Source organism: Carcharhinus amblyrhynchos, chromosome 14, assembly GCF_965287045.1.
Source record: "Carcharhinus amblyrhynchos chromosome 14, sCarAmb.v2.hapA, whole genome shotgun sequence".
Lineage (NCBI taxonomy): Eukaryota > Metazoa > Chordata > Chondrichthyes > Carcharhiniformes > Carcharhinidae > Carcharhinus > Carcharhinus amblyrhynchos.
This window is the reverse complement of record NC_137337.1, coordinates 59,559,794-59,571,819: the sequence shown is the minus strand read 5'-3', so window position 1 is coordinate 59,571,819 and position 12,026 is coordinate 59,559,794. Positions and strand designations below refer to the sequence as shown.

Sequence of the window (12,026 nt, the reverse complement as noted above, 5' to 3'; positions counted from 1 at the left end):
GAAAACTGAATATAAGAATAAAAGGGCATTTTTTCAGTTGGTTGGCTGTAACTATCAATATACTACAAGAAATAGTGCTTGGATCTCAGCTATTTCTAATCTATGACTGACTTAGATTAGGGGACCAAGTGTAACATACGTTTGTTGATTTTTAACTTGGTTTCCTTTAGCACCTCAGACAAGGGATTTTTGTTCATGTAAGACTTCAAACAGAAATTCTCAGTTGGCAATTTGATCTTATGGAACATGAACAGAACTTTTGTGGGGTCCCTGGTTAGTGATTGGCAATCAAAACTATTTCTTCCCCAACACCCCTCCTGTGAATTGATTGAGAGCTAAATGTGTGACCTTGCAGCATATAGTTCCATTGCACATTGGATGGTCCTCAGATGCAAGCTTTGCCAAGAATCCTGATGTTATACCATATTATGTGAAAACACTGTTGTACCATTTCACTTTGTGTTCCACTCTAGATGCCCATTGGCAGGATATCACTGTAGAAGAACTGAAGAGAGACCTCAAATCAGTACATATCAATGTCCAGCTCAATGCCTTAACAACTTGTGCCTGTGGAGCTATTGAACGGCCAGTGCTGGAACAAGGCAAAGGTATTGTTTATATTTAGAATTCATAGAATCCCTACAGTGCAAAAGGAGGCCACTCAGCCCATCGAGTCCGCACCGACCACAATCCCACGTATTCCCATAGCCCCTCATATTTACCTTGCTAATCCCTCTGACACTAGGGTTAATTTAACATGGCCAATCAACCTACACATCTTTGGACCGAGAGAGGAAACCAGAGCACCCGGAGGAAACCCATGCAGATACGGGGAGAACATGCAAACTCCACACAGTGACCTGAGGCTGGAATTGAACCTGGGCCCCTGGCACTGTGAGGCAGCAGTGCTAATGACCAATGTGCCACCATCCTGCCCTAGTTTATATATACCTAAAAACATTTTAAAAATCCAATTCATTATCAGTGTTGTGGTATCTAGAATATCTATAACTGTCTTTGTCTGTCCTAATTCTACCATGTGGCACAAAGACTTGTGATCCATGGTGTAAGCTGGAGCAATGTGGTTCCCTGAAATCAGCCCATTGCAGCTACAGGACACGGTTTCTTTATAAATTCATGCGATATGGGCATCATTAATAAAGCCAACGTTTACTGCTCATTACATTTGCTCTTGACAGTTGTTTGCAAGGCCATTTCAGAGGTATCAAGAGTCACTCATTTTCAGTAATTGTGAGAGAGAAAAACAAAGTAACAACCATAGGCAGAGTCAGACATTGAGAGTAACAGGAACAGGGGAGAGTCAAACAGAATAACATGGAGAATAAGAAGCTTCACACGCTGAGCAACAGGAACAATAGGGAGAGTCATGCACTGAGTAACAGAAACAACAGGGAGAGTCACAGTGTAACAGGTTATCATTGCCAAGCTGGCACTACCAAGGGGCAGTGCTAGGGACTGCCTGGGCATGTCTGTCTCCACTGATGGCTGTATTTACATTTGCACCTCTGCCGGATTTCCCCCAACTGCTTTACATTTTTAAATACTTGTTATAAACTGATGTCATGCCAGCGAGGTATGAATATTCAGTGTGGGGGGAGGGGGGAGGGAGACGTATGGCAGGGAAGCTCTTTAATTATATTTAAGTTTATTACAAATTTTGGAGTGAAGTTCCTGCTCTTTTTGAGTCACGCACTGAATAACAGGAACAAAAGGAGAGTCACACACTGAGTAACAAGAGCAACAGGAATAAACACAGCTGAGTAACAGGAACAACAGGGAGAGTCTCGCACTGAATAACCGGAACACCAGGGATAAATGAGCACTGAGTAACAAAAACAATTTGGAGAGTCATACACTGAGTATCAGGAATAAAAGGGATAAACACACACTTTGCAACAGGAACAGGGAGAGTTACACACTGACTAACAGGAACAAAAGAAGCGTCACACACCGAGGAACAGGGAGAGCCACACACTTTGCAACAGGAACAGGGAGAGTTACACACTGACTAACAGGAACAAAAGAAGCGTCACACACCGAGGAACAGGGAGAGCCACACACTATCAGGAACAATATGAAGCGTCACACATTGTCAGGAACAATAGAGAGAGTCGCACTCTCTAATACGGAAAATAGGGCTTGTCGTGCACAGACTGGACAGAAACAATGGGGACAGTCTCTCATACAGTCACAGGAGTGAGATGAAGAGCTACAGATTGAAATTAGCAGGAATTGGGAGAGTCACATTGTAACATTGTGAGAGTTGTGGGTGACCCAGTGGTTAGCACTGCTACCTCACAGTGCCAGGGAGCCAGGTTTGATGCCGGCCTTGGGTGACTATGGAGTTTGCATGTTCTCTGTGTCGATGTGGGTTTCCTCCAGATTCTCTGGTTTCCTCCCACAGTCAAAGACGTGCAGGTTAGGTGGAATAGCCATGGTAAATGTGTGGGGTTATAGCGATACACTGAGAGTGGGCCTGGGTAGGAAACTCTTTTGAAGAGCCAGTGCAGACTCGATGACCTCCTTCTGCAGTGTAAGGATTCTATGGTTCACACACTGAGTAACAAGAAAAGTTGGGAGATACTTGCACACGTAACTGGAAAAATATGTTAGCCTGAGCTATCACTTATGAAAGGAATGGCAATTGCCGTTCATTACCGTTCCACTGCCTGCTGAATCTTCATGATCCTTTGCTTGCAGATTGTGCTGTAGGAAGATCTGTTTCAGCTTGATGCCATATAGCAGAGCTCTGTGACATGTGTGAGCAGGGAAAGTATCAAGTTGAAGAGTCCTCACTGAACCATGCAGAGTGAAAACAAGAAATATGAATTACATTAATTATATAAATATATTTAATGCTTGGCAGTAATTACGATCGATCTTTTAAGATTCACCTGAATGTGAACAGCTTTACCTTTTTCTGACCACATCCTTGTGTATTTTAATGGAGAATCACAAATCTTTTTTCCCTCTTTACAGATGCTGTCAGACCGGCTGAGATTTTCCATCATTTCTCTTTTGATCTCTTATTCAGGTATCATTGTGGTGTAACATCCAGAGAAGGTCATTTTAGACAGCAACAACCTAATTTCTACATTTAACTGTGCACATGTGGATTGTGGAAGTTGCTATCTGATTTACTGTGTTACAATAGTGAGTGCTGACAGCCTCACCATTATTCTTAATGCAGAAACCAGGCTGGAATGTCACTGATTGTTTGGCAGTAATGGGAACAGTGGTGCAAATCATGCATAGATTAACAGGCCCATAAACAGATGGTCCAAGTTTTCATGTAACTGAATTTGTGTGAAATGCTCATGATTTTATTGTAGATCACATTGATCTTCACTTGAGAGATAAGAATGAAGTTCAAGCAGTGCCCGAGGTTCTTCAACCACTTATTAGTGAGGCCCTGAACAGCAGTAACAAGCACGTGCAATTGGCAGCAGCAATTTGCCATGTCGCAATGGAGAAAGTGAATGAAAGAGTCACCAAGATCCTACAGGACGCCCTACTTCATGGTACGAACTATCACTATAGTTATTAGCTTGTATATGAAAAAAAACTTCCATCTATGCAGCAGATTTCACAACCTCAGGACATCACAAAGCACTATGTAACTAGTAAATTATTTTTAAAGTCATAGTCATCACACATTGCATATAAAATTTTCTTTCCCACAACTTCCCTGTATCTCTTGCCCAAAACCTTAAATCTATGTTTCATAGTCCTTGTATCATCAACTAATGGTTGATGGTACAAGGAATATGTCTTTGTCTACCTTAAATAAACCATGCATAACCTTGGACATGTTTATCAAATGTCCCTTTTCTTTCAAAGAGAATAACCCCAACTTCTCTGAACTAACTTAATCTCTCATCCTTGGAACCAGCATTGCATCCTCTCAAGGATTCATATTCTTCCTAAAGTGTGGTGAACAGAGTTGGATGCAATACTCTAGGTGTGACTTTTGTGAGCTTCACAAAAGAAGGGAAGTTTTGCTGAACCTTTATACTCAATATCTCTATTTATAGAGTGTAAGATCCCATACGCTTTGCTAACTTCTCTCTTAATAACTCCTGCCATCTTTAAAAATCAATGCATTTTGTATCCTTAGAATTTTGTTTCTGCTCACTCTTTAGAACTGTGCCACTAAATAGGGCCATAGGATCTGTACTGCGCTGTAATGTTCTATGTATCTATAAATCTACACTGTCTCTACTCCTTACCCCTTCTGTCAAAGTGCGTCGCCTCCTACTTTTTTGTGTTAAATTCCAACCTCCATGTGTCTGTCCATCCTGCAAACTGACTATATCCTTTTGATTTGATTTGTATCATCCTCATTATTTGCTACACCTCCAAATTTGGAATCAGTGTCAAATTTTGAATAATTTTCCGACATCCCACTGATTCTAATTTATGAAAAAAGGCTGACCCTTGGGGAAAACAACCGCTTACCTTGACTCTCTGTTTTCTGTCCTTAAGATAATCTTTTAGCTAAGCTGACATTGACCGTCCTATTCCACAAAACTCAATTTTGTTCAACTTTGTATGCTACATTTTATCAAATAGTTCTTTAAAATCGATGCAGAAAACACCTGCTGCATTCTTCTCATTAACCTTCTCTGTTACTTCAATTAGTCAAATCCCATTATTTACAAATTGATGCTGGCTCTACATAATTAACTCAAACCTCTCCAAGAGCCTGTTAATTTTTTTTCCTGATTACTGTTTCTGAAGCTACTGATAAATTGATCAGCCTGTAGTTAGTAGGAATGTCCTTACATTGTTTCTTGAATGAGATTGTCACATTTGCCACTTTCCAATTCTCTCATATCTCTCATCTTATTTAGGGAATCTTGAAAGAATATTGCAGCCCTTCTTCTGTTTTCTTCATTTCCACTTCTGTTAGCAATCTGGAATGCAAGATAGCTAGACCAGGCGAGTTATCAAATTTAATCATAGCCGGACTTTCCAGTATATCTTCCATATCAATTTTCACCCCATTCATTGCTTCTATTATCTCCACTTCTACTGGTATTTTCAGCTTCAGTGAACATCAATACAAATACAAATACTGATTAGGTATTTTAGCCTTGCCTGTGCCTCTAAGGGCATGATCTTACTGGCCATTCACACCAGGCTTCCACTGCATTGAAGTTAGGGAATTTGGTGCCCAGCCAAATCTCTTCACTGCAATGGGATAGGAAAATCCTGACGGCGTGAACGGCCGTAACATTCTGGCCTAAGCATTTGTCACTCTCTTGTCCCTTATAGGTCTAACTAAACACCTAATTTACTATTTATACGCTAGAAGATTTTTGTGTTCCTTTTAAGTTAACATACTCATATTGTCCCTGTGTCACTTTTTTTTTCTTCATTCCTCTCTCAACCTATTTGGCCTGGTTCTCACCTGAAGAATTCACATGACATGCATCAAACACCCTCTTTTTTTATTTCATCATGTTCTTATCTTCCTTATCATCTAAAGAGCCCTGGATTTGGTTCCCCTACCTTCCCCATTTCTTTGATTGCACCTTTCCTTAAGCTGAAATCTCTGTCTAAAGATCATCTGTTGTTCCGTTACAGTATTTCCTTTCTGCCTCTGGTTTCATAAAAGGTACTGCAAATGATTGGGAAGGTGAATAAAAGATCAACCTTTATTGCAAGGATGGAGTATAAAAGAAGTGAAGTCTTGTTGTAACAGTACAGGTGAAACCACACCTAGAATGACCTAAAATTGTCTACAATTTTAGTCACATTACATCAGGAGGGATTTGTATTGGAACCAGGTCTTGGAAAGTACGATGCAGAAAACCCTCAGGCTTCTAACCAAGTGAATAATTAAAGCTCGGTTGTTGAATATATTCAAAACTGAGTGAGACAGCTTTTTGATCTACAAGGGAATCAAGGGTTATGGGGGCAGACAGGAAAATGAGTTAAGGCCATAATTGGATCAGCCATGATGGTATTGAATGGTGGAGCAAGCTTGAATGGGTAAATGGTATACTCTTGCTCCTATTTCTTATGTTTATTAACCACACTGAAGGCAATTAATCCTTTAATAGCTTTTCAAAACTGTCAATCAGAATGTCTACACAGACTTCTGCTGAGGTAAGTGGCCTAGACCATTGAAACTCAGCCAAGCATTCATAGTAGACGCAGATAAAGTAACAAACCTTGAGAAATATAAACAAGCTATTGGAACTGCAAAAACAAATTGCTAATGTTTTTTCTATGCTACACCTATGATGTACACCTATGATGATCTATCAATCAATAGATTCCAGCAGTAGGTGTCTGCTTTCAACTCCAGTGAAAGCTGCAGATTTCTTTTCAGTTTTAAAAGACTGGAGATTTAAATCACTTCAGATTGTGACACGTAAACAGATCTTAAATCCATCCTTCACAAATGTTGACACCTTCTCCATAAATTTGGTCCCACAGAGTGGGTCAAGGCCCTGGGAACAGTGAAAATGGGATCTGTTCGAACTGTGAAAATAATATTATTAATTTACTTGATGTGTACTTACCATGATTGGATTTTTAAAAATTCTGAGTCCCAAGAATAAACTAATGCCTTTGCTTAGAGACGAAAATAAAGGAAAATGAATACTCATCAACCAATCACTTACCTCCTTAGCAGGGTGTAATGTTTTGCTTATTCTCTTCTGAATGAGGCCTGTCTGCTCTTTCCAAGTTCTTACACCACTACCACCCCCAATTCCCACTCTGCTGCCTCACTTTGCTCTTGCTTTTGTTGCTGTAGCCTCAGGCCTCAGATACCTGTTCAGTATACTTTTGTCAGTCTCACTCTGCTTTGCTTTTGATGTTGCTGTCTTAGGCTTCACGTACACAGTCTTTAACTACTCACATCTTGCTCTGCTCCTGGTTTCACTGCTGCTTTTGAAGTATTGAATATAAAAGTAGGGAGGTCTTGCTGCAGCTGTATAGGGCATTGGTGAGGCCGCAGCTGGAGTACTGTGTGCAGTTTTGGGCGCCGCACCTGCGCAAGGATATTTTGGCCTTGGAGGGAGTGCAGAGGAGGTTTACTAGGCTGATACCGGAGTTGAGGGGGTTGAGCTATGAGGAGAGGCTGAATAAACTAGGCTTGTACTCGTTAGAGTTTAGAAGAATGAGGGGAGATCTCATTGAGACGTATAAGATGATGAATGGGATGGATAGGATAGAGGTGGAAAGACTCTTCCCGCTCAAAAAAGACAGTAGGACTAGGGGGCACAGCCTCAAGATAAAGGGGGGGCGGTTCAGAACGGAGTTGAGGAGGAACTTCTTCACTCAAAGGGTGGTGAATCTCTGGAATTCTCTGCCCGTTGAAGTGGTGGAGGCTGCCTCGCTAAATATTTTTAAGAAGCGGGTTGATGGGTTTTTGATAAGAGAAGGGATTAAGGGTTATGGGGAGAGGGCGGGAAAGTGGAACTGAGCCACGACAGATCAGCCATGATCTTATTGAATGGCGGGGCAGGCTCGAAGGGCCAGATGGCCTACTCCTGCTCCTATTTCTTATGTTCTTATGTTCTTAAATACAGGAAACAGAGCTGCTATTTGTACATAAATTTCTGTACTGTGATGTTAGTAGTGCATAGATGTGGATATATATATATATGTTTAAGGGAATGTTTAAAAATCAGTTGGTATGTGTGGTTGAAATGCAACTTAGATGCTGGGACAGCAGGATAATTACTACTCATTTTCGTTTTGCAAGTGGTTATGTTAAGTAGAGTTAATGGACTTTGTTTACTTAAGGTCCCCAGGGATTTCTGATTAGTGATTGACAGGGTTATTTGATAATGTGCTTTGTGTGCAGTCCTGGGTCTGTAGCAGAGAGAAATAATATTACAGAAAGGAGTTTAGTTTGCAACTGAAGGCTGATTGAAGTTAGAAGCATTTGCAGACTTCTGGAACACTCTCTCTCTCTCTGAAGGTTTCAAGACTGTCTATACTCCTTATACCATTTATTTGTTTGGTTGCCAGCTGTATTTAAAGTGCTATTTAAGTATGTAAGAGAAATGTTGCTTATTTGGAACTGAAATAGTAATAGGATAGAAATTAAAATTGCTTCCTTTCATTTTTAAATATTGCTCAACTGTTAATAGTTAAGTTACTTCATTTGTTAGAGTTAAATTTAAATTGTGTTATTGAATAAAATTTATTATAAAAGATCCCTATTTTGTCAGTGAAATCATTCCTGGAAGGAACTATCCATTCCTCACATCTATACCAAAATAGAAAAATTGTTTGGTAGTCTAGCTTCATTTATACGTTGAGGTTCTGATTGGTGATTCTAACAATAGACTGGAGTAAGATAATGGACAGATCATCTGTTTTCTTATCATATCAGTTCAGTGATAAACGTTGCTAAGGACAATGGGAAGAGCTCGCTGGTATTCTTCGAGCAGTGATGTGGGATCCAGCAGTTTTGTTTAATATCTTATCCAAAAATGACGCCGCCAACAGAACGGCACTCCCTCAGATCTGCCCTAAAGTATCTGACTAGATTTTGTGCTCAAATCTCTGGGGTAGGATTTGAACCAACAATCTTCTAAATTCAGATATGACTTCTGCCACTGAGCCAAAGCTGACGTAAGTCTTTTGATTGGGTCAATTCCTTCTGACTACTAATTCATGGCTCAGTGTCAGGGTATACCAGACAGTGCAGGAGAATATAGAATCATAATTACACTGAAGGAGACTATTCAGTCCATTTAGCCCATGTTGGTTCTCTATGGAGCAACTCAATCAGTTCTAGTTCCCCTTCTCTATCCCCATTGCCCTGCAAGTTCAATTTCCTCAATTATCCAGCCAATATTCTTTTGAAATCATTTATCATCGGCTGCCACCACCTCCATAGGAAGCCTTATATCACTTATTATCACTTGTTGCATAGAAAAAGTTTTTTTTCACATTCCCCCTGCATTACTTGCCCCAAACATTAAATCTATGTCCCCTAGGCCTTGCCCCATCAACTAATGGAAACAACTTATTTTTAATCTCTTTATCTAAACCTGTCATAATTTACTCCTCTATTAAATCTCTCCTCAATCTCCTTTACTCCAAAGAGAATATGAAGCAGCAAGGTGCTACATTTGATCTCCAGTTTGTGCTGGGTGAGCTGAGCTCAGATGAGGATGCCAAAGATTAATTATTGTCTTTTGTCTTACAGGAAACATAACTGATTGTTGGATTGCAGCACAAAGCCTGGCTCTCAATGGCAATGACAGCTATCTTGTAGTCAACAAAATCATTCAACATCTCTTCCAAGTACCAGAACCAGAGACTTTGAAGCAAGTCTGCCTCATTCTGGCCCCACTCAGTGAGAGGACAGTATGTGACCTGCAATACCATAGCAAACTTCTAGCAAATAACAATGTACAACTTTGGAACAGGCCACTGGGCCTCACTTCTCCATAGTCAGAATTCATGGGCTCTTCAGTGCTTCTGAAATAGTCTGAGATAGGAAGGTTTGCTTTGTAGTGAAGACATTTTAGTTTTGGAGTGATAGCAAGAGGAAGAAATGTAAATGTTCAGCTGAATATTAATCCTAGAGATGGCAACCAAAGAAACATTACATCTGCAACTCAGAGTATTAACTCTGAGACTGTAACAGGACAGAATGTAGGCTTATGAGTATATATTAATTCTGAAGGGACAGTAACAAGAAGGTTAGATGTATAATATGGTATTATTAGAGAGTCAGTAATTGGAAGGAGGGTGGATCTGTGACTGTGCGTGGTCATTCATAATAACAAGTGACAACATTAATTTTGTGGTATGAACTAAACGGGCAAAGAATGTCCCAGATTGGTCCAAAGTTTGTGCTTTGTTGGTTACATTGTACAGCACAGAAACAGACCATTCAGTCTAGCTGGTTTCTGTTAATGTTTATGCTCCATGTGAGCCTTCTCCCGTTCCCCTTCAGCTAATCTTATCGTAAAACCTTCTATATTCCTTTCTCTGTTCTTTCTGTTTGTTTCTTTATTCCTTCTATTCTCAAGCTTATCTAGCTTTACCTTAAATCATTAATTCTATTCCTTGTGGTGGCACATTACACATTTTAGCCACTCTCTGGGTAAATAAGTTTCTCCTGAATTCCATTTTAGAATTATTAATAATTATTTTATATTTTTGATTTCTACTTCTTTCGTCTCTCTCACAAGTGGAATCTTTTTCTTCATGTCTGTCCTGTCAAACTGTTTCATTATCATAATAGGGGGCCTCTTATTCTTCTTCCCAAAATATACCATCTCAAATTGCCTATATTGAAATTTGTTTTCCAGTTAATTCCCATTTTGAATGTTTATTCATGTTTTATGTCAGTTACATCCCCCAATTTGGTGTCATCTGAAAATTTACAAATATTGCAGGGGTACTCACCATAATCTTTCAGTCTAGCCTCGGCTGAAGGAACAGAGATGCCAGAGGATTGAAGAATTGCAAACATTATGCCCTTGTTCAAAAAAGGCTGCCTGAATAAGCCCAGCTGTTAGAGACCAGTCACCTTATCTTCAGTGGTGGGGAAGCTTTGAGAAACAATTGGAGTCATAGAGTTTTACAGCACAGAAGGAGGAACTTCGGTCCATCATATGTGCGCCGGCCATCAAGCATCTATACTCTAATCCCATTTTCCAGCAATTGGTCTGTAGCCTTGTATGTTATGATGTTTCAAGTGCTCATCTAAATGCTTGTTAAATGCTGTGAGGGTTCCCGCCTTTGCCACCCTTTAAGGCAGTGAGCTCCAAGTTCCCATCATCCTCTGAGTGAAAACATTTTTCCTCAAACCCCTTACCCCTTATCTTAAATCTATACCCCCTGGTTATTGACCGCTTTACTAAGGAGAAAAAATTCTTCTTGTCTACCCTTTCCTATATCCTTTGTAATTTTTACACCTCATCAGCTCCCTCCTCAGTCTCTCTGCTCTGAGGGAAACAACTCCAGCCTATCTAGCCTCCCTTTGTAGCTAAAATGTTCTGGCCAAGGCAACATCCTGGTGAATCTCCTTTGCACCATTTCTAGTGTAATCATATTCTTCCTATAGTGTGGAGACCAGAACTGCACACAGTATTCTAGCTATGGCTGAACAAGCATTTTATACAGCTCCATCATAATAAGAGCATAAGATCATAAGAAATAGGAGCAGGAGTAGGCCATCTAGCCCTTTGAGCCTGCCCCGCCATTCAATAAGATCATGGCTGATCTGTCGTGGCTCAGTTCCACATTCCCGCCCTCTCCCCATAACCCTTAATCTCCTCTCTTATCAAAAACCCATCAACCTGCGTCTTAAAAATATTTAGCGAGGCAGCCTCCACCACTTCAACGGGCAGGGAATTCCAGAGATTCACCACCCTTTGAGTGAAGAAGTTCTTCCTCAACTCCGTTCTAAACTGCCCCCCCTTTATCTTGAGGCTGTGCCCCCTAGTCCTACTGTCCTTTCTGAGCGGGAAAAGTCTCTCCACCTCTATCCTATCCATCCCATTCATCATCTTATACGTCTCAATGAGATCTCCCCTCATTCTTCTAAACTCTAACGAGTACAAGCCTAGTTTATTCAGCCTCTCCTCATAGCTCAACCCCCTCAACTCCAGTATTAGCCTAGTAAACCTCCTCTGCACTCTCTCCAAGGCCAAAATATCCTTGCGTAAGTACGGCGCCCAAAACTGCACACAGTACTCCAGCTGCGGCCTCACCAATGCCCTATACAGCCGCAGCAAGACCTCCCTACTTTTATATTCAATCCCCCTCGCTATGAAGGCCAGCATCCCATTTGCCTTCCTGACCACCTGCTGCACCTGCAAGCTGGGTTTTTGCGACTCATGCACAAGGATCCCGAGGCCCCTCTGCACCGTCGCCTGCTGCAGTTTTTCGCCACGTAAGTAATAATCCTTCCTACCATTATTCCTACCAAAGTGGACCACCTCGCACTTGCCAACATTAAATTCCATTTGCCATTTCCTGGCCCATTCGCCCAGCCTATCTAGATCCTTCTGCAG

At 40.8% G+C, this 12,026-nt stretch overlaps 1 protein-coding gene across 2 annotated transcripts in view; it reads left to right on the top strand.

Annotated features, from left to right (window-relative positions):
• Positions 1 to 12,026, top strand: part of heatr4 (HEAT repeat containing 4) — a 70,804-nt gene that overhangs the window by 19,959 nt on the left and 38,819 nt on the right. For both annotated transcript variants that reach the window (XR_013888526.1, XM_080202014.1), the window contains exons 5-7: positions 474 to 608; positions 3,354 to 3,542; positions 9,203 to 9,363. Coding sequence is in view for 1 of the 2 variants with exons in the window: in XM_080202014.1 (XP_080058140.1) it covers positions 474 to 608; positions 3,354 to 3,542; positions 9,203 to 9,363 (485 nt within the window). In the remaining variant the exon portion in view is untranslated. The remainder of the gene's footprint in view (positions 1 to 473; positions 609 to 3,353; positions 3,543 to 9,202; positions 9,364 to 12,026) is intronic.